Source organism: Triticum dicoccoides, chromosome 4A (assembly GCF_002162155.2).
Source record: "Triticum dicoccoides isolate Atlit2015 ecotype Zavitan chromosome 4A, WEW_v2.0, whole genome shotgun sequence".
NCBI lineage: Eukaryota > Viridiplantae > Streptophyta > Magnoliopsida > Poales > Poaceae > Triticum > Triticum dicoccoides.
Window position 1 is genome coordinate 670924702 of NC_041386.1, and position 23848 is coordinate 670948549.

Sequence of the window (23848 nt, forward strand, 5' to 3'; positions counted from 1 at the left end):
ACTTCAAAAATTAAAATCCTTCGAGATGTACTTATGTTACTACATCTACTAGTTAGGAAAATTTAAAAACGGCTATAACTTTTGCATTCTATGTCAGAAAAAAGTATAATATATCAAAATGTTCAGAACGAAAATTCGCATCCGATTTTGACAACCTATGGCCTGTTTGCAAATTTTTAGAATCCTCAAATTCTAAAAGAAAAAAAAAAGTATGCTCAAATTTCAGTTTTTTTATTTTTTATTTTTTGTAAATCTGGTCAAACTATGGTCAAACTACTTATTCAAGAAGTATTAGTGTTACTAAATAATTATTCAAGAATATTAGTGTTACTAAATAATTATTTTAGTTTTTTTTGAATTTTGGTCAAATCTGGTCAAACTGTGGTCAAATAATGGTCAAACTACTTATTCAATAAATATTAGTGTTACTAAATAATTATTTCAGTTTTTTTGAATTTTGGTCAAATCTGGTCAAACTATGGTCAAACTATGGTCAAACTATGGTCAAATTATGGTCAAACTGTGGTCAAACTACTTATTCAAGAAATATTAGTGTTACTAAATAATTATTGTTTTTTGAATAATAGTTTCAAACTCAAACAGTGAAATGTGTGACTTCATGCTCAAGCAAAATTCCTAAGGGTTAATAGGATTGACATCTTACTATTGTCAGGAAAACAACAAGTGCAGACTTGAAAACGAGGGAGAATAGAACTTGGAAGTTAAGCGTGCTCAGGCTGGAGTAGTGAGAGGATGGGTGACTGTCCGGGAAGTTAGATGATTTGGAATGACGAGGGGTGATTAAAGATTAGAGGTTAAATTGAGCAGCGATGAGGGAGAGGTGATTAGAGATTAGAGGTTAAAATAATTCAGAAATTTGAAAATCAAGAAAAAATTTCAAAAAAAATAAAAAAAATCATAAAATTTCCTTTGGGCTAAAAGGTGGACCTCCAGGCAGCGGCCACGTGGACGGCCTTTAGTAACGATCCTTTAGTCCCGGTTCCAGAACCATGCATCTTGGCTTTGCACAGTTGCTCAACGGTGACACGCCAAAGACTCGTCAGATCATATATATATATTCAGCTCATATAGCCAAGACTCGGCAGGTAGGTCGCACTGCTGCGGTGTTCAGTTCATATACCACAAATGTTAGCATCAAGCTACTAGATTCACGCAATCACCATGGTCTGACTACAAATCATGGCTTACAAGGGGAGGAACAAGATGAAGGAAGGAGATAGAGGAGGAAGACGCGCTATAGGAGAGAGGAGAGTCGCACGCCTCACCAAGCCGGCCGAAGCCCATCCGTCCAAGCCCGATGTCCAGTAGAAGGAGGTTGCTGACAACTATGAGGTAAACTGCTATTTGAACTACAACTAACTGATTTGTCTGTCAAATTATTTCATTGCTAACTAATAAAGCTTGTGTTGTTACTTTTCAGCCCAAGGAAAAATTACAAAAGAAGAAGGCGACAGAGGTGACAACCCTTTTTCACCAAAGAAGAAGGCGAAAGGTGATACGCTATCGATTGGTGGTTCTATAACGGGAAGCAACCAGCTTAGCAGGTCTTCCTCTTCTAAGAAGATGGCATCTGATGTGACCAAGAAAGAGTAAACACCAAGAGAAGGAGAGCAAAAAAACAATCATACTTCTGTATGAGTTTACACTCTTTGGATTCTATACGGGTGCATGACACGGTGCCTTTTACTACTAGTTTATAAAATGTATGAGATGCATGCCAACATCTCGCATGATTAAAATGTGTTTAACCGGCTGAGTGTCGCACACAGTCAGCCCTATCGTACCATGTGCGATTGTACAACACATCTAAAACAATCGTCCATGCAACCCGTCTGCATGATATCACACACGTTTGTTCTCTAGTGGGCGATGCGCAAACCATCACGCGTAGATTATAAAGTAGGCGATTTCTTCATCACACTCAGAGGGTGCAATAAGAGGGGCTTAATAATATTCCCTCCGTCTCGAATTACGTGCTTATATTTAGACACATTCTTAGTGTTAAATACATAATCTAGACAAATTTAAGACAAGTAATTTGAGACTGAGGTAATATGACTTTGCACCGATGGGACGCACACGGCTATTCATTCGGTGTCGGACAAGTGGATTCGCGTAGCGATGCTTCCAGCAACAACGTCAAGGTCGGCGTCCCCAGTGAGGAAGAAGAGAGAGTCTGGATCTGAAGTGGTGGGCCCATACGAAGGAAAATTTTACCAATGACGCCAAACTAGTAACTACGACCTAATGGTACTCGATGCAATGCGCTGTCGATGCCTCGTAGGTGGCCCAACAATGGCCAAGTCAAGTCTTCTGCCCAAGACTAGCCACAAAACATTCCCGTAGTGGGACTGTGGGAGCAACTAGCATCCGTATGTACTGTGCGGTAATTGTTCGACGTCAAGGTCGGCGTCCCAATTGAGCAAGAAGAGAGAGTCTGAACCAAAAGTGATGGGCCCATGCTAAGGGAAATACTACCAATGACGCCAAACTACTCCATCTATTTCTAAATATAAAACATTTTAAAGATTTTATTATGAACTACATACGGATAAGAACGGAGGGAGTAGTAGTACTCATGCAATGCATTTTCGTTGTCTCATAGGTTGCCAAACAATGGCCTAGTCAAGTCTTGTGCCGAAGACCAGCCACAAAACATTCCTGTACGCCCAGGGGAAATGGAATTTCCGTTGCCGTATCAACCGGTGCAGTGTTCGCAGCGTATGGACCACGATTCCATGGGCGTGCAGGGTCCAGCCAACCTAGCTTGTTCCCTGACCACGACTTGCTTCCTCCAAACACAAAGACCAGAGGATCAGAGGCTTGCGATTGCGATAAAACCATGCGCGATGGCATTGCCGGTTTGCCACTCCCAAGTCCAATTCTTCGTGAAAGAGCAAAACCCAATGATTATGCGCTACTACGGACGAGGACCGAACCATAGTCCCTCTAACCATCTATTCACAGGTTATGTCGCTCGTATAGGTCAAAGTGAATCGACATGTATTCACGCTAGATAGCACGCACTGAAATTTAAGAATAATGCTATCTTTTGTACTCCTCTGTATCATAAAATAAGACATTTTTTGATACCGCCATGACAAGGGCAAAAAATACAGAGGGAGTACTTGGTTTGGAAAAATTATCAAGGACACGGGTATCATTATATCCTGCGTGTAATTAATATACTACGAATTAAAAAGAAATACTGCAATTTCTCTGTTTTCTCTGCCGACTGCTGACCCCGAAAGGAAAAAACATAATAATTCCCCACTCGCCCCGCTGCCGCCGCCGCTGAAGCGATCTCCGGCCCCTCCTACACATCCATCTTCTTCAACTCCGACGCGGCCGGCCCGCCTGATTCGCCTCCGACTAAGCCGACTGATTCGCCTCCGACGAAGGTACGGCCATCCCGAGACCCCCCCGCCCTGAATCCGCTGCGCGCTCATCACAGCTAAGGGGTCATTAACAAGAAGGTGGGGACTGCAACGACATTGATAATCATTAACCAGTTAGGTTTGCGGCCACACACTCTTTTTCTGAAGATCGACCAAGGCTGGCACCAAGCACCATCCCCATCTTAGCAAGGCAAGGTCGTGCTGACTTTTACAAGCCGCGTTGGTTAATCTGCTGCTCCTGCTAGTTTTGGCTGAATGAAAGAATGACACTGGCATCTTCTAGGCTGTTGGCCTGCATCTTTTGTTACAAAATAGTACTAGTATTTATGTGCTGTCAAATACATCCTTTAATTTGTTAGGGGTATGTGAAACATTTATTATGATCGATTTTTGTTGCTGCTAACAAACAGCTAGCTTCACTGGCTGCTGATTTGATTGAGGCCACAAACTCATTCAACAAGGATTTCTCAGAAGTTAATGTAATATGCTGACAGCTGCTATTTCACAACACTGGGATCATTTTACATTATATTTTTCTGGTATGGTGCAAGGAAAGTGGCTCTGATAGCAAACAAATTTGTGCTAACTGAAGCGTCCTGTATTATTGCAGGCTCATATAGCTACAGCTTGAATGTCTATGTTTACCAACAAACACACTTGCCATGGTAATATCATATCTCTGCAATACAGTTTAATTTAGTTGGCCTTTTTGTTGACCTGTTTTAGGTTGATGTCCTGGTCGGAGGAAGGCAGCTAGCTATGCTGGCTCCAGACTTCCAGAGTCCTACCAAATTGTGTCTGTTTTCAAACATCACTTTCTTGTTACCGATACCCCAAGGTGTTCTTGGATTATCATGGTTCGTAGCCTTCTTGTTAATGATTACTACTCCCTCCGTCCCATAATATAAGAGCGTTTTTAACACTAGTGTAATGTAAAAAAATGTTTTTTCTTTTTAGGCTTGGCGCAGTGGTAAAGCTGATGCCTTGTGACCATGAGGTCACGGGTCCAAGTCCTGGAAACAGCCTCTTACAGAAATGTAGGGAAAGGCTGCGTACTATAGACCCAAAGTGGTCGGATCCTTCCCCGGACCCTGTGCAAGCGGGAGCTACATGCACCGGGCTGCCCTTTTTTTTTGTAATGTAAAAAATGTTCTTATATTATGGGGCGGAGGGAGTACTAAACAATGAAGGAAGGAAGCCTGTTAACTGAACAGAAACGATATGTCAAAGTCTATTTTAGCCTTCTTGATCCGATCCGATCCACTTTGTTCTAGTGATATAAACAAAGAAAGAACTCCCGAAACTCCTCTAGAACTTCAGGTCTACTAGTTTACCTTACACTTTTTGATTACTGAAACTTTGCTCTAGTGCTATTATTGCAGAACACCATTCTCAAAGCATAACTTATAAACTTGATTACTGAAACTGTCAAGAACTTGCTCTAGTTCTGTATTTATCTGGTACAATTGTAAAGCAACATTTTTCTGAGAATAATTACTAACCGGAAAGATACAAAAATCTTTATTATGCAGGATTATGTCTTGTACTAGCTTGTTTATGCAACGCCGTTCGTGATTTCTCTAGATGAGGCTTCTCGCTTTGCTCCATACCCCCAATGAACTTGAGGTACGCATCTCTGATTGCGTGCATGTCCGCCGTTGCATCTCTCGTCAGTGCTCTGTCTCGAGGATGTTGCTTTGAGCAGGATATGCCAAGTCTCAAGACTGAAGCCAATAACTCCTGGATTCTAATACTTGTAGTGTTATCATGTTCTCCGCTATGCAGCCACATTGTTGGGTCAGCTATCTCCAATGTTCTATCTGGAAGAGCATCCTCAACAAACTTATGCAGATCCACTGAATCTCTGAACGTGCCTTCTGTTGGGCTCCTTCCTGTAAACATCTCAAGTAGCAATATGCCAAGGCTATAAATATCACCAGCTGTTGAGACCGCATAGCCTTCTCCGTACTCTGCAATTATGCAAGGTTTCGTGCTTAGCATGCCATATTCGAGTGAAAATAAAATATAAAATTAGAATAGTTTCAGTCACCTGGAGCAACATAGCCTATGGAACCTTGAATTCCAGTTGAGCTATACGAAGTTTGCATCCCCTCATTTGTATTTTCATGAAGGATTCTTGATATGCCAAAGTCTCCAACTCGTGCGCTCATGTCTTCAGAGAGAAGAATGTTGCTTGGCTTAATGTCACAATGGATTACCAATGGTTGGCAGTAGTTGTGCAGATATTCTACTGCATCCACAATATCGACAACAATATCAAGCCTCTGGGAGAGGCTGAGGGTGTTGTTTGCAGTTGGCTCTTGAGATTTTGGATGAAGCCAATCATCCAAGTTACCATTGGGCATGAACTCAAAAACCAATGCCTTGAACTCTTGACCTAGGGAGTTGACGCTCGAACAAGAAGTAATGATCTTGGTGAGACAACGATGTCGTATCCTTCTCATGACCTCACATTCAGCCTCAAAACTCTTGGAATACTTAGATTGACCAAGATTGAACACCTTGACAGCCAATGTTCTTTCTTCGGTGTCCAAAATACACTTATAAACCGCACCATAACTTCCTCTTCCAAGCAAATTGACTTCTGAAAACTCATTAGTTCCTCTCAATAATGCATTATAGGTGATTCTCTTGTAATGGTCATCATCAACTGAATTCTGTGCTATTGTCTTCTGGCTTGGGTTGAGATTCATACAAAGTATCCAAACAAGAGCAATAATTGAAAGTGATAATAAGATTGCTCCAGCTGTTGCTAGAGAAATTATGAGAGGCCTTGGCATCTTTTTTTTGTTCTTGCTCAATTGGCTTGTGGGGCATGTAGCCAAGTGAAGTTGAGGTGTACCACCACACAAATTGACATTTCCGGCAATAGCTAAGTAAGTGATGTTTCTGAAAACACCTTCATGTGGCACCTCGCCTTGCAAATTATTGTATGACATGTCCAGTTCATACAATGATGTCAAATTCTGTAGAACTGATGGAATTGACCCTGACAAGTTGTTGTGTGCTAGGTACAACTTTTGCAAATTCCCAATGCTACCAAGGGCCTCTGGAATACTATCAGAGAACTTATTCATGGCTAGATTCAGTATGCTGAGCCCCTTTATATTTTTTAATGACTGAGGTATGCTTCCCTCGAATGAATTGTTGTTCAATAGTAGTCGTTCCAACACTATGCAATTCTGAATAGTGTCGGGTATCTTGCCAGACAACTGGTTTCCTAATAGAATTAGGTTGTTAAGGTTGGCCAAGCTACCAACTTCATCTGGAATGGGCCCAGAAAGGGAATTATAGGACAGGTCCAATTTCCAAGAAAGGCCGGGTAATTTGAAAATCTCTCTGGGCATTGAACCATTAAGTCTGTAGTTCATCGATAAATCGAGTGCAAAGAGGTTTTTCAACTCCCCCAGGCTTGCCGGAATCAGTCCCTCCAAGTTTCCACGGTGTGCATAAAGCCTATTCAGCCGCGAAAGGTTTCCTAGCGATGACGGTATGAGGCCAGACAAGCTATTATTGTACAAGCCTAGATCGATTAAGTTCTCTAGCTTACCAATACTCTCTGGAATCACCCCTGATATGGAAGTATTTGCTATTAGAAGCACGCTGAGACCAACCAAATTGCCGATATCTGCAGGTATACTCCCAGAGATCCTGGAGTCACTTAGGTATAATTGCTGGAGAGTTGTTGAGAGGTTCACAATCGAACCCGGTAGTTGTCCTCTGAAAGAATTGATGCCGAGTGCCAGTACCCGCAATTGGCTACAGTTTGTCAAAGAAGAGATGAATTCCCATCCCTTGATGTCATTCGCTTCAAGCTTATTGTCACCCAAGTACAGTTGTTGGAGAGCTCCTAGCTTCCCCAATGTGGGAGGAACGTACCCACTAATTCTATTGGCGTTGATGCTAAGTAATATGAGGGAAGATATGTTCGATATTGAGGAAGGGATAGTTCCTGTGAAGTAATTAGTACCGAAGCCAAGACCTTGCAACTTGGGGAACTTGCTACCGATATCTTGCGGAATGCTTCCGTACAACATATTCCCCCCTACCGAAAATACTACCATTGATGACAAATTGTATAGAGAAGGTGGGAGCATACCAGTGAGGAGGTTCTCGGCGACATTGAAATATATAATGTTGTGGCAGCTTCCGAACCCTGGTGGGATCGAGCCAATGAGCTGGTTATAGGAGAGTTCGAGTGACTGTAGATGGGACAGATTGGCCAGTGATGCTGGGATGGGCCCAGTGAACCTGTTTTTTCTCAGGGACATGAACTCCAGGTATGTGAGCTTCTCGCCGAGCTCAGCCGGGATGCGCCCGCCAAGTGTGTTGTTGTTCAGTCTCATTTCCGTGATGCTGACGCAGGAGCTCAGGTTTGCTGGTAGTGTACCAGAGAAGGAGTTGTGGCTCAAGTAGAGAGTCTGCAAGCGACGAAGGCGGCCGAGGCTCGCCGGAATGTCCCCGTGGAGCGAGTTGGAGCTCAGGTCGAGCGTCCGCAGGAACGTGAGGTTCCCAATAGCCGGGGAGAGTGGTCCAGCAAGCCCGGTGCCGTTCAATCTCAGCGCAACCACCCGCGCCGGCGTGCGGTGGCTGCATGTCACGCCTTCCCAGCTACAGAAGCTAGCGCTGCTGTTCCAGGAGGCCAGCGAGCAGCCATGGCTTAGCTGCGCTTTGAAAGCAAGCAACGCAGCCTCGTCGCCGGTGGCGCTCACAGCACCGATCAACAGGACGGCAACAAGTGAGCAGAGCAAGCTCATGGCAATGCGATGAACCCAATTGTTGTGTCACAACGCTCAAAATCTCCACCTTGATACGGAGTTTTCAATCTATCAGCAAAGCGAAGTCTGCTACCATCATGAAGCCGGATATATATGATGTGATATATATCAGTTGGCAAGCCTGATCGTTTCAAAGAGTTGGTGTGACCATAAGTCAGGCGGTGTAATCTTTTTGTCTCTGATGGCTTATATGAACTTTACATTACAGGTCCCCAACGGGCACGTACGTTGCGACAGAGGAAATCCGGCACCACCGTTGCAGTCTGGGAGTAAATAAAACTAAATGGCCGGCCAGCCTTGATTGTGAAGGTCAGGTTGCCGGCCAAACGCGTCCAGACACTCTTTGTCAAATGCATCTCGTCTTCATCTTCGTTCTTCGCCGTGCAGCGCAGCGATCAACGTGTAAAAAATAATAATGATACAAGAAAACAAACAAGCAATGTGAACCCACACAGTTGATTAGTCAACTGGTAATGTGAACCCCAGCTTCTTCTTCCTTCTCTCGTGTAATGAATTATAAAGTACTTTTGTTAGGCTGTCCTAGAAACTGCAGTCAAGGTCATTTATCATCCTCTTCACAGCTTGTACTGTGATTTTTGTACGACAGATTATCCAAAGGCTGCGACATGCATGGAAGAGGCTGTACTATAATTTTCCATCTATCACCCTTTTCACAGTGTGTTCCTGAAAGCCAACGGCGATCAGCCTGTGACATGGAAGAAGGCGTCCATCATGGTCAGGTACACATGGATACAATATGCATAAGATTGACATTGCAATTTCAAAATACAGATGGGAAATTTTGTATTTGAGATGAGGGTTTCTGCTGTAATGATGGAAGATAAGCCTGCACCCGGCCGGCCGGTGCTGGACAAGACTACTTTCTACCTGATTGGTTATATTAACATGACATTACAGGTCCCCAGTGGCCGGCCAGCTTTGATTGCCACGACCAGGTTGCCGGCCGCGCGCATGCAAGTCGCCTTCATCACGTTTTCATCTGCACCGTGCATCGATCAACTTGTATAAAATAGCGATGATGTAAGGAAATATCCAAGCAGGAGATCGACAGGAATTAATATGTATTGTAGGGAGTTGATGTGGATTGGATGCATGTGCCTGCAGCGTATGGTCAGTTCCCGAAAGAGAGTGGCGAGGAGCCTAACATGGAAGAGGGCCTCCAGCATGGAGGAAGTCCTGAGGGAGGCCGCTGTGGTCGGTCAGCTACACATAGATACTAAATGCATAAAATTGGCATTGGGATTTCAAAATCCAGACCGAGAAGGCACATCTGAGACGCGAATCTTTGCTTCAGGTGCATAAAACATGTGAACCTGTGTTGTTCTGCTTCCTGATTGCATACTGTCGTGTATATCCATTTGCACATACTGGACTATGCTTTGCGGTGCAAATGTGCAATCTGAATTCTTTTCAGTCTGTAATGTAAACTGAAGCGATATACGTATGCAACTGATAACAAACAAACGCAAACTGAAGCGAAATAGATGCATATACAGCCATCTCATTGCCTGAAACCCAGGTAATGCAGTCTGAATTCTTGTCAGTAGCTAACATATAAACTGAATTGTTGCAGGCTCATCTCATTCCAGCTCGAGCGTCTTGAGCCGAGGCGATCCATGCTCCCCTATATGCTTACCAGCAAACAGGAGGTACGCATCATCTCTGTTTGCATGCATTCTCCAGATCTCCTATCAACGCCCTTTCTCTTGTGATGCTAATTGCTACTGCAGCATCAGCCTTGGCAAATGGCAACACACCTGTATGTAACACACATAGAATTCATTTGATTGACACGAATGCTACTCCGAAGTTTGATTGGCACCAACCCCATGAACAATGGATGGATGCAGGGGGTTCTTACGGAGACGACGGCAGAGCTGGCGGTCTCGCTGTCGGTGGCAGCTGCCGGAGGATCATCGAGGCCGACCACTTTATGAAGGCTGGCCTCTACTATGGGTGGCTGCAGCACCTGTCAGTGCCACTGCTAGTAAAATGATTGTTCTTGTTAATCTATCTTGATTTTGCAGCACATAACTTATGTAAAAGAGAAATTAATAACATACAGATTTGTTGGGAAGTTGCTCCAACTTCTGAACTCAGGGTTCAGGATCTCCTCTCATCTCAGCTCATAAGTGCGAGTTTCATGTCATGTGCTGCAAGTCAGTTTAATCGCATTCTCCAAATATTTGAGCATTTTTCTTTTTCCCCATTATCAGACCTCATTTTCTCCAGGATTGATGAACGTGTGTTTCAGTTGAGCTGTTCGTCTTGTCATACTTCTCATATAGTAGTAAATTTTTTGGACTGGTAAATCCACAAAAAAGAAACGGAGTCTGAGTTTCAAGACAGTATCTTATAGATTTGATGGGAGGCAAATAGAATGTTAGTTGCTTTAGGCTACTTGCTACTGCTGCTATTAGGCTGAATGTCTTGACTGAATACATAAGAGAAATGTCATCTTGGATACCTGCTTCAACTTATCTGGAAAACACAATAGCTGCAAGATTTTCCAGTATAATCATAGTTGTGACCTACGTAGCCGTATTTATTGTCGTACGAGAAAGTTTTGCTGAAGATGCTTTTATTACAGGTTAGCGAACAAGAATTCAATGTGAATTTTGGGATCGAATCCCTGAATGAGACCATCTTTATCTGAATGAGAATTTCAGAAAATAATCTCATATGGTTAAATATGTGTGCTAGTACTAACTAGTAGAAGAATCGCTCCTATATATAGCTTTGCCTTGTTTTACGTACTCAATAAAGAGCAAGGCTAAATGCTGCAGCAGTGTAGTAGTAATATAGATTTGGATTGATTGATACTTTTCTTTTTTGAGGTGAGAGTAGTAGTTCTTACATTTGACTCATTGCTTTGGGGATGACCCACATTGATATAATAAAGGAGTATATGGTATTATTAGACATTGTATAACTTAGCACAAATAGAAATCTATCTTGAGAGTTTTTCATTCATGTCCCTATGGAGACCATGATTGAAACATAAGTGCACACAATGTATTACTATCTGGTTTCTACTAGCATACTCTCTTTAAAAATGCATGTAAGTTCATTTTGTCTTGTAATGAATGCCAGAATTGGTAATATTAGCAGATTTGAGGAAATGCCTATGAATTACTCTCTCTTTACTGAACCTTTTGACATTTGGGGCTTTGATTATATGGGATCTGTCCAACTTCTCATGGTAAAACACATATATCAGATGTTGATTATGGTACTAAGTGGGTAGAAGTTGTTCCAACTAAAAGTACTGATCATAAGACTTCTATTATAATGCTTAAAGATGTTGTCATTCCAAGGTTTGTAGTCCCTATATACCTTATGATTGACGGGGTTCACACTTTATTCATGCGCATTTAGAAAACTAGTAGCAAAGTATGATCTCAATCATAGTGTAGCATCACCTTATGATACTTAGTCTAGTGGGCAAGTCGAATGAACAAATAGAGAGATCAAACTAATCTTGCATAAAAATGTGAGTAGAACAAGAAAGGATTGGTCAATGAGAATGGATGATGCACTTCGGTCTTACAGAAATGCATATAAAATTTTTATGGGCATATCATTGTATAAATTGGTTTATGGATAACCATGACATCTAGCTTTAGATTAGAACATAAAGCATATTGGGTTCCTAAGCAACTAAATTATGATTTCAAATTGGTTGGAGAGAAAATGTTGCTTGACATGAGTGATTTAATAAATGGAGGAATGAAGCTTATGCAAATGCTTATATGTTTGAAAAGCGATGACCACTGACCATGATAGGTCTTTTGTTCTCGCAACGTAACAACTAAAGATGTTCTTCGACACCGCCACCTCATAGAATCCAATACAATTACAACCCATTACACAATAAAGATGGATGCGGGAAGGTAGTCATGATGAATATTAAGCGTTGATTTAGCGCGTCCTAGAAGCTCCTTTACTAAAAGTCCCACTAGTTCTCACTGTTGATCTTCTGCTCCTTGGCCTAGAAGCTTCTCCGAATTCTTGCCCTTTATCATGTCGGCAAGAGTCTCGGTGGTCAGGTCTAGCAGTCCCTTGATGTTGAGAGGCAAAAACGAACCAAAGGGGCTCAGAGAGAGGCATTAATCTACAATGGCTATACATATATATTATTCGATAGGTTGCCTTGCATAAACATGTGTTACAAACTTGTAAAACTCAAAAAAGATGTGGAGAAGACATGAAGTGACTGACGGTTGACAGTTCAAAGACCAAACATGGATTCAGGGGCCAGTAATGTATGATAATGTATTTCCTTGGAAAAGATGTTGTGTGACAACCTAAAACAAGATCAAGACATGAATTGAGACGAGTATTGATTCAAAGGCCAAAGCACAAGACAACATAAGTTAAGGGGACAGTAATGTATGATAGATGATTATATATGGTAACATAAGATACTAGATGTGATACACCACTCCATCTAAGATAAAACAACATACATGTAACAAAACACGAAAAATACACAAATACAATAAATCATTTAGACACATTAAAGACTTTGCGATAGCTATGGAAATTCATAAATGGGTCCACTTCACATGGAAAAGTACTGATCATAAGACTTTTATTATAATGCTTAAAGATGTTGTCATTCCAAGGTTTGTAGTCCCTATATACCTTATGATTGACGGGGTTCACACTTTATTCACGCGCATTTAGAAAACTAGTAGCTACTTCTCATATAGTAGTAAATTTTTTGGACTCGTAAATCCACAAAAGAGAAACGGAGTCTGAGTTTCAAGACAGTATCTTATAGATTTGATGGGAGGCAAATAGAATGTTAGTTGCTTTAGGCTACTTGCTACTGCTGCTATTAGGCTGAATGTCTTGACTGAATACATAAGAGAAATGTCATCTTGGATACCTGCTTCAACTTATCTGGAAAACACAATAGCTGGAAGATTTTCCAGTATAATCATAGTTGTGACCTACGTATCCGTCTTTATTGTCGTACGAGAAAGTTTTGCTGAAGATGCTTTTATTACAGGTTAGCGAACAAGAATTCAATTTGAATTTTGGGATCGAATCCCTGAATGAGACCATCTTTATCTGAATGAGAATTTCAGAAAATAATCTCATATGGTTAAATATGTGTGCAAGTACTAACTAGTAGAAGAATCGCTCCTATATATAGCTTTGCCTTGTTTTACGTACTCAATAAAGAGCAAGGCTAAATGCTGCAGCAGTGTAGTAGTAATATAGATTTCGATTGATTGATACTTTTCTTTTTTGAGGTGAGAGTACTAGTTCTTTCATTTGAGTCATTGCATTGGGGATGACCCACATTGATATAATAAAGGAGTATATGGTATTATTAGACATTGTATAACTTAGCACAAATATAAATCTATCTTGAGAGTTTTTCATTCATGTCCCTATGGAGACCATGATTGAAACATAAGTGCACACAATGTATTACTATCTGGTTTCTACTAGCATACTCTCTTTAAAAATGCATGTAAGTTCATTTTGTCTTGTGATGAATGCCAGAATTGGTAATATTAGCAGATTTGAGGAAATGCCTATGAATTACTCTCTCTTTACTGAACCTTTTGACATTTGGGGCTTTGATTATATGGGATTTGTCCAACTTCTCATGGTAAAAGACATATATCAGATGTTGATTATGGTACTAAGTGGGTAGAAGTTGTTCCAACTAAAAGTACAGATCACAAGACTTCTATTATAATGCTTAAAGATGTTGTCATTCCAAGGTTTGTAGTCCCTATATACCTTATGATTGACGGGGTTCACACTTTATTCATGCGCATTTAGAAAACTAGTAGCTACTTCTCATATAGTAGTAAATTTTTTGGACTGGTAAATCCACAAAAGAGAAACGGAGTCTGAGTTTCAAGACAGTATCTTATAGATTTGATGGGAGGCAAATAGAATGTTAGTTGCTTTAGGCTACTTGCTACTGCTGCTATTAGGCTGAATGTCTTGACTGAATACATAAGAGAAATGTCATCTTGGATACCTGCTTCAACTTATCTGGAAAACACAATAGCTGGAAGATTTTCCAGTATAATCATAGTTGTGACCTACGTATCCGTCTTTATTGTCGTACGAGAAAGTTTTGCTGAAGATGCTTTTATTACAGGTTAGCGAACAAGAATTCAATTTGAATTTTGGGATCGAATCCCTGAATGAGACCATCTTTATCTGAATGAGAATTTCAGAAAATAATCTCATATGGTTAAATATGTGTGCTAGTACTAACTAGTAGAAGAATCGCTCCTATATATAGCTTTGCCTTGTTTTACGTACTCAATAAAGAGCAAGGCTAAATGCTGCAGCAGTGTAGTAGTAATATAGATTTCGATTGATTGATACTTTTCTTTTTTGAGGTGAGAGTAGTAGTTCTTTCATTTGAGTCATTGCTTTGGGGATGACCCACATGGATATAATAAAGGAGTATATGGTATTATTAGACATTGTATAACTTAGCACAAATAGAAATCTATCTTGAGAGATTTTCATTCATGTCCCTATGGAGACCATGATTGAAACATAAGTGCACACAATGTATTACTATCTGGTTTCTACTAGCATACTCTCTTTAAAAATGCATGTAAGTTCATTTTGTCTTGTGATGAATGCCAGAATTGGTAATATTAGCAGATTTGAGGAAATGCCTATGAATTACTCTCTCTTTACTGAACCTTTTGACATTTGGGGCTTTGATTATATGGGATTTGTCCAACTTCTCATGGTAAAACACATATATCAGATGTTGATTATGGTACTAAGTGGGTAAAAGTTGTTCCAACTAAAAGTACAGATCACAAGACTTCTATTATAATGCTTAAAGATGTTGTCATTCCAAGGTTTGTAGTCCCTATATACCTTATGATTGACGGGGTTCACACTTTATTCACGCGCATTTAGAAAACTAGTAGCTACTTCTCATATAGTAGTAAATTTTTTGGACTGGTAAATCCACAAAAGAGAAACGGAGTCTGAGTTTCAAGACAGTATCTTATAGATTTGATGGGAGGCAAATAGAATGTTAGTTGCTTTAGGCTACTTGCTACTGCTGCTATTAGGCTGAATGTCTTGACTGAATACATAAGAGAAATGTCATCTTGGATACCTGCTTCAACTTATCTGGAAAACACAATAGCTGGAAGATTTTCCAGTATAATCATAGTTGTGACCTACGTATCCGTCTTTATTGTCGTACGAGAAAGTTTTGCTGAAGATGCTTTTATTACAGGTTAGCGAACAAGAATTCAATTTGAATTTTGGGATCGAATCCCTGAATGACACCATCTTTATCTGAATGAGAATTTCAGAAAATAATCTCATATGGTTAAATATGTGTGCTAGTACTAACTAGTAGAAGAATCGCTCCTATATATAGCTTTGCCTTGTTTTACATACTCAATAAAGAGCAAGGCTAAATGCTGCAGCAGTGTAGTAGTAATATAGATTTCGATTGATTGATACTTTTCTTTTTTGAGGTGAGAGTAGTAGTTCTTTCATTTGAGTCATTGCTTTGGGGATGACCCACATTGATATAATAAAGGAGTATATGGTATTATTAGACATTGTATAACTTAGCACAAATAGAAATCTATCTTGAGAGATTTTCATTCATGTCCCTATGGAGACCATGATTGAAACATAAGTGCACACAATGTATTACTATCTGGTTTCTACTAGCATACTCTCTTTAAAAATGCATGTAAGTTCATTTTGTCTTTTGATGAATGCCAGAATTGGTAATATTAGCAGATTTAAGGAAATGCCTATGAATTACTCTCTCTTTACTGAACCTTTTGACATTTGGGGCTTTGATTATATGGGATTTGTCCAACTTCTCATGGTAAAACACATATATCAGATGTTGATTATGGTACTAAGTGGGTAGAAGTTGTTCCAACTAAAAGTACTGATCACAAGACTTCTATTATAATGCTTAAAGATGTTGTCATTCCAAGGTTTGTAGTCCCTATATACCTTATGATTGACGGGGTTCACACTTTATTCATGCGCATTTAGAAAACTAGTAGCTACTTCTCATATAGTAGTAAATTTTTTGGACTGGTAAATCCACAAAAGAGAAACGGAGTCTGAGTTTCAAGACAGTATCTTATAGATTTGATGGGAGGCAAATAGAATGTTAGTTGCTTTAGGCTACTTGCTACTGCTGCTATTAGGCTGAATGTCTTGACTGAATACATAAGAGAAATGTCATCTTGGATACCTGCTTCAACTTATCTGGAAAACACAATAGCTGGAAGATTTTCCAGTATAATCATAGTTGTGACCTACGTATCCGTCTTTATTGTCGTACGAGAAAGTTTTGCTGAAGATGCTTTTATTACAGGTTAGCGAACAAGAATTCAATTTGAATTTTGGGATCGAATCCCTGAATGACACCATCTTTATCTGAATGAGAATTTCAGAAAATAATCTCATATGGTTAAATATGTGTGCTAGTACTAACTAGTAGAAGAATCGCTCCTATATATAGCTTTGCCTTGTTTTACATACTCAATAAAGAGCAAGGCTAAATGCTGCAGCAGTGTAGTAGTAATATAGATTTCGATTGATTGATACTTTTCTTTTTTGAGGTGAGAGTAGTAGTTCTTTCATTTGAGTCATTGCTTTGGGGATGACCCACATTGATATAATAAAGGAGTATATGGTATTATTAGACATTGTATAACTTAGCACAAATAGAAATCTATCTTGAGAGATTTTCATTCATGTCCCTATGGAGACCATGATTGAAACATAAGTGCACACAATGTATTACTATCTGGTTTCTACTAGCATACTCTCTTTAAAAATGCATGTAAGTTCATTTTGTCTTGTGATGAATGCCAGAATTGGTAATATTAGCAGATTTAAGGAAATGCCTATGAATTACTCTCTCTCTTTACTGAACCTTTTGACATTTGGGGCTTTGATTATATGGGATTTGTCCAACTTCTCATGGTAAAACACATATATCAGATGTTGATTATGGTACTAAGTGGGTAGAAGTTGTTCCAACTAAAAGTACTGATCACAAGACTTCTATTATAATGCTTAAAGATGTTGTCATTCCAAGGTTTGTAGTCCCTATATACCTTATGATTGACGGGGTTCACACTTTATTCATGCGCATTTAGAAAACTAGTAGCTACTTCTCATATAGTAGTAAATTTTTTGGACTGGTAAATCCACAAAAGAGAAACGGAGTCTGAGTTTCAAGACAGTATCTTATAGATTTGATGGGAGGCAAATAGAATGTTAGTTGCTTTAGGCTACTTGTTACTGCTGCTATTAGGCTGAATGTCTTGACTGAATACATAAGAGAAATGTCATCTTGGATACCTGCTTCAACTTATCTGGAAAACACAATAGCTGGAAGATTTTCCAGTATAATCATAGTTGTAACCTACGTATCCGTCTTTATTGTCGTACGAGAAAGTTTTGCTGAAGATGCTTTTATTACAGGTTAGCGAACAAGAATTCAATTTGAATTTTGGGATCGAATCCCTGAATGACACCATCTTTATCTGAATGAGAATTTCAGAAAATAATCTCATATGGTTAAATATGTGTGCTAGTACTAACTAGTAGAAGAATCGCTCCTATATATAGCTTTGCCTTGTTTTACGTACTCAATAAAGAGCAAGGCTAAATGCTGCAGCAGTGTAGTAGTAATATAGATTTCGATTGATTGATACTTTTCTTTTTTGAGGTGAGAGTAGTAGTTCTTTCATTTGAGTCATTGCTTTGGGGATGACCCACATTGATATAATAAAGGAGTATATGGTATTATTAGACATTGTATAACTTAGCACAAATAGAAATCTATCTTGAGAGATTTTCATTCATGTCCCTATGGAGACCATGATTGAAACATAAGTGCACACAATGTATTACTATCTGGTTTCTACTAGCATACTCTCTTTAAAAATGCATGTAAGTTCATTTTGCCTTGTGATGAATGCCAGAATTGGTAATATTAGCAGGTTTGAGGAAATGCCTATGAATTACTCTCTCTTTACTGAACCTTTTGACATTTGGGGCTTTGATTATATGGGATTTGTCCAACTTCTCATGGTAAAACACATATATCAGATGTTGATTATGGTACTAAGTGGGTAGAAGTTGTTCCAACTAAAAGTACTGATCACAAGACTTCTATTATAATGCTTAAAGATGTTGTCATTCCAAGGTTTGTAGTCCCTATATACCTTATGATTGACGGGGTTCACACTTTATTCATGCGCATTTAGAAAACTAGTAGCTACTTCTCATATAGTAGTAAATTTTTTGGACTGGTAAATCCACAAAAGAGAAACGGAGTCTGAGTTTCAAGACAGTATCTTATAGATTTGATGGGAGGCAAATAGAATGTTAGTTGCTTTAGGCTACTTGCTACTGCTGCTATTAGGATGAATGTCTTGACTGAATACATAAGAGAAATGTCATCTTGGATACATGCTTCAACTTATCTGGAAACACAATAGCTGGAAGATTTTCCAGTATAATCATAGTTGTGACCTACGTATCCGTCTTTATTGTCGTACGAGAAAGTTTTGCTGAAGATGCTTTTATTACAGGTTAGCGAACAAGAATTCAATGTGAATTTTGGGATCGAATCCCTGAATGAGACCATCTTTATCTGAATGAGAATTTCAGAAAATAATCTCATATGGTTAAATATGTGTGCTAGTACTAACTAGTAGAAGAATCGCTCCTATATATAGCTTTGCCTTGTTTTACGTACTCAATACTCAATAAAGAGCAAGGCTAAATGCTCCAGCAGTGTAGTAGTAATATAGATTTCGATTGATTGATACTTTTCTTTTTTTGAGGTGAGAGTAGTAGTTCTTTCATTTGAGTCATTGCTTTGGGGATGACCCACATTGATATAATAAAGGAGTATATGGTATTATTAGACATTGTATAACTTAGCACAAATAGAAATCTATCTTGAGAGATTTTCATTCATGTCCCTATGGAGACCATGATTGAAACATAAGTGCACACAATGTATTACTATCTTGTTTCAACTAGCATACTCTCTTTAAAAATGCATGTAAGTTCATTTTGTCTTGTGATGAATGCCAGAATTTGTAATATTAGCAGATTTGAGGAAATGCCTATGAATTACTCTCTCTTTACTGAACCTTTTGACATTTGGGGCTTTGATTATATGGGATTTGTCCAACTTCTCATGGTAAAACACATATATCAGATGTTGATTATGGTACTAAGTGGGTAGAAGTTGTTCCAACTAAAAGTACAGATCACAAGACTTCTATTATAATGCTTAAAGATGTTGTCATTCCAAGGTTTGTAGTCCCTATATACCTTATGATTGACGGGGTTCACACTTTATTCATGCGCATTTAGAAAACTAGTAGCTACTTCTCATATAGTAGTAAATTTTTTGGACTGGTAAATCCACAAAAGAGAAAGGAGTCTGAGTTTCAAGACAGTATCTTATAGATTTGATGGGAGGCAAATAGAATGTTAGTTGCTTTAGGCTACTTGCTACTGCTGCTATTAGGCTGAATGTCTTGACTGAATACATAAGAGAAATGTCATCTTGGATACCTGCTTCAACTTATCTGGAAAACACAATAGTTGCAAGATTTTCCAGTATAATCATAGTTATGACCTACGTATCCGTCTTTATTGTCGTACGAGAAAGTTTTGCTGAAGATGCTTTTATTACAGGTTAGCGAACAAGAATTCAATGTGAATTTTGGGATCGAATCCCTGAATGAGACCATCTTTATCTGAATGAGAATTAGTCTCTCTTTACTGAACCTTTTGACATTTGGGGCTTTGATTATATGGGATCTGTCCAACTTCTCATGGTAAAACACATATATCAGATGTTGATTATGGTACTAAGTAGGTAGAAGTTGTTCCAACTAAAAGTACTGATCATAAGACTTCTATTATAATGCTTAAAGATGTTGTCATTCCAAGGTTTGTAGTCCCTATATACCTTATGATTGAGGGGGTTCACACTTTATTCATGCGCATTTAGAAAACTAGTAGCAAAGTATGATGTCAATCATAGTGTAGCATCACCTTATCATACTTAGTCTAGTGGGCAAGTCGAATGAACAAATAGAGAGATCAAACTAATCTTGCATAAAAATGTGAGTAGAACAAGAAAGGATTGGTCAATGAGAATGGATGATGCACTTCGGTCTTACAGAAATGCATATAAAATTTTTATGGGCATATCATTGTATAAATTGATTTATGGAAAACCATGAAATCTAGCTTTAGATTAGAACATAAAGCATATTGGGTTCCTAAGCAACTAAATTATGATATCAAATTGGTTCGAGCGAAAATGTTGCTTGATATGAGTGATTTAATAAATGGAGGAATGAAGCTTATGAAAATGCTTATATGCTTGAAAAGCAATGACCACTGACCACGATAGGTCTTTTGTTCTCGCAACGTAACAACTAAAGATGTTCTTCGACACCGCAACCTCATAGAATCCAATACAATTACAACCCATTACACAATAAAGATGGATGCGGAAAGGTAGTCATGATGAATATTAATCGTTGATTTAGCGCGTCCAAGAAGCTCCTTTACTAAAAGTCCCACTAGTTCTCACTGTTGATCTTCTGCTCCTCCGCCTAGAAGCTTCTCCGAATTCTTGCCCTTTATCATGTCGGCAAGAGTCTCGGTGGTCAGGTCTAGCAGTCCCTTGATGTTGAGATACCTTGCAGCCTGAAAGGGCAAAAACGAACCAAAGGGGCTCAGAGAGAGGCATTAATCTACAATGGCTATACATATATATTATTCGATAGGTTGCCTTGCATAAACATGTGTTACAAACTTGTAAAATTCAAAAAAGATGTGGAGAAGACATGAAGTGACTGATGGTTGACAGTTCAAAGAACAAACATGGATTCAAGGGCCAATAATGTATGATAATGTATTTCCTTGGAAAAGATGTTGTGTGACAACCTAAAACAAGATCAAGACATGAATTGAGACGAGTATTGATTCAAAGGCCAAAGCACAAGACAACATAAGTTAAGGGGACAGTAATGTATGATAGATGATTATATATGGTAACATAAGATACTAGATGTGATACACCACTCCATCTAAGATAAAACAACATACATGTAACAAAACACGAAAAATACACAAATACAATAAATCATTTAGACACATTAAAGACTTTGCGATAGCTATGGAAATTCATAAATGGGTCCACTTCACATGGAAAACATCACTTCTCAAACATAAGTATTCATTAACATACTACAATACACATATAGTTAGATATATTTAATTACATGCATATGAGACAATATAGAACACAAAAAAGACATGAATTGAATGATGAGTATTGATCCAAAGACCAAAGCTTATAGATAAGTTTGCGACAAGCAAAAACACAAAAATAAGACATGGTTTTAGGGCGTGGGGATGTATGTTATAGGATTCTGTATCACTCTATCTAAGGTAAGAGCAATATAACTGTAACAAAACAAACTTAAAGCAAATAGAAACAAAACGAATCCAAAGACGATATGAGCGGAAGTGGGGCAGTGAGAAGTAGTGAAGGGGGCTAGTAAGAGGCAGATCTAGAGGGAGGAGGGGATTGACCAAAGGAAACTGTACCATAGCGAGGTCAAAAAGGGTGGACTCGTTGACCCTGACAAATTCGGCATCCCAGTTCTTGAGGTCCTCGACGGGGCCGGCAGGTGCCACAACATCATATGCTTCAGAAGCTCTGGTGGTGGTGTCTGTGGTGGGCTTAGCCTGGATGTGCTTCTTGCAGTACTCGATGACCATGGAGAGGATCTTGGAGTTGATGATGGGGAGCAGGATCTTGTTGTTGGCACAGCCGTCATCGATCATGTGGCGGATGGTCTGCGACTCCATGGCGACAACCTCCTCCACCTGAAACTCCTCCTCATCTGAGCTCTTGAGAATGCTCATCTTAGTCTCACATGCCTCCGCGTCCGCCATCGGCTGGATCCGGGCTGGGGATGGGTGTGGATGTATTGGGGATCGAGAAAGTCCTAGCGAGGAGACGCGATGGCGACGGAGGAGGGGATAGATGAGAGATTTGGTGCTAGGTGGGTTGGGCTTTTGGCATCCGGGTGGGTATTTATTAATTTATTAGGTGTGTTGGGTTGCGTGTGGATGGATATCTATCTATCATACTTCACAAGGAAGAGAAAGAAAAATACTACCAAACAAAATGGAATCAAATTTGGACAGACTTTGTGGCCAACACTCGACCGTCCATCAAATTTGTCCGTCCAATCTATATCTAACGCATGCGGGGCCAACAATGTCAATTTTACAAAAAAGACCTCCACCTCTTCACTATCAGCTTTCACAGAAACACCTTTATTTTTTCTCTCCCATGCAGCCCCATCCCTCCCAGACTCCTCCAGCCCGCCATGGATATCGATCCAGCGCGGTGGCCACCACACCAACGTCTGCCCCCAACGCATGCCTCCACTTAGCCACAGACGCCCACCACCACCATGACACCCTTCTCTGCGCCCTTATTTTATCTCTTCCAATGCCAACCTCTGCAAGCACGCCACTGACGCCATAGTTCCTAAGTGCATCTCCCATGTCCTCCTCTATGTGATCAGACTCACCGCCCACCTTCCCCTCCTCCTCCTCCTCCTTGGTAGCGGCGGCAGCTAGGGGAAACCCTAGTGAGATGAGGAAGAGGAAACACGACAGGGACTGAAGAGGGGAAATATGGGTGCTTTGGTATGGGTGGGTTGGGCTTCTGTGGTCCGGATGGGGTTATTTATTGGGATCCGGTTGGGCAAAGCATGTATGGCTAGATTATCTGGCATCACAATGATATAAAGACAAATAATTACCAAAGCAAAATTAAGATGTCAAAGTCACTCCAGTATAGAAGTGGGAGGTGCCGGCCTTGGGATGGGTCAAAGTGAACATCGATGGTGCAACATCAAAACATGGAGATAAAGGAGGAGTGGGTGTGGTGTTTAGGAATCATGAGGGTGCTTATCTCGGAGGAGCATGCCACTTCTTTCCTCAAGATTCGGACCCAGCTAGGATCGAACTTCAAGCCTACAGGTCACGGCAGGGAACTGAATATTGAAAGCCTGCATATCAAGATGGATTGCAAAGAAGTTGTTACAAAGCTTCAAAGTCATGACAGCGACTTGTCAACGCTGGGGCTGCTGATAGCGGAGGTCAGACGCCTATTGGAGTCATGCCAAAGATGGAAGGTGAGCTGGGTGAGGAGATCAGCAAATTGTGCAGCTCATGGCTTTGCTAAGGTAGGTGTAGGAAACAATCTGTGTAAGGTTTGGCTACATGAGCCACCATGATGTATCCTGAACATTATATTGGCAGAAATTCCTGCCCTTTACAAATAAATACGGGAGGCTTGAACTTAAAAAAAAGATTTTCTTTGTTTTCTTGACACCTTAAATAGCAGGAGAGGCTCCTACTGTATAAAATAACGCTGATGCACATAGGAATTTCTGCCAATATAATGTTCAGGATAAAATAACGCTGATGCACTTAGGTCCCCAGTGGCCGGCCAGCTTTGATTGCCACGACCAGGTTGCCGGC

The 23848-nt window shown here is 39.9% G+C and overlaps 1 protein-coding gene, 1 long non-coding RNA gene and 1 pseudogene across 2 annotated transcripts; 1 reads left to right on the top strand and 2 right to left on the bottom strand.

The window, feature by feature from the left end:
• Positions 1 to 4974: 4974 nt before the first annotated feature.
• LOC119289660 lies at positions 4975 to 8230 on the bottom strand (annotated as a pseudogene).
• Positions 8231 to 8238: 8 nt separating this feature from the next.
• LOC119289661 lies at positions 8239 to 10372 on the top strand. Its single transcript, XR_005141568.1, has 6 exons — positions 8239 to 8688; positions 8826 to 8958; positions 9137 to 9259; positions 9344 to 9533; positions 9813 to 9888; positions 10090 to 10372. It is a non-coding gene; the product is annotated as an uncharacterized LOC119289661 (long non-coding RNA).
• A 10332-nt stretch (positions 10373 to 20704) lies between these two features.
• Positions 20705 to 22333, bottom strand: LOC119289662 (SKP1-like protein 1). Its single transcript, XM_037568935.1, has 2 exons — positions 21893 to 22333; positions 20705 to 20986 (listed from the first exon to the last, which is right to left on the bottom strand). The coding sequence occupies exons 1-2, from the start codon at positions 22241 to 22243 to the stop codon at positions 20867 to 20869; spliced, it is 471 nt and encodes a 156-aa protein (XP_037424832.1). The 5' UTR covers positions 22244 to 22333; the 3' UTR covers positions 20705 to 20866.
• Between the last annotated feature and the right edge of the window lie 1515 nt (positions 22334 to 23848).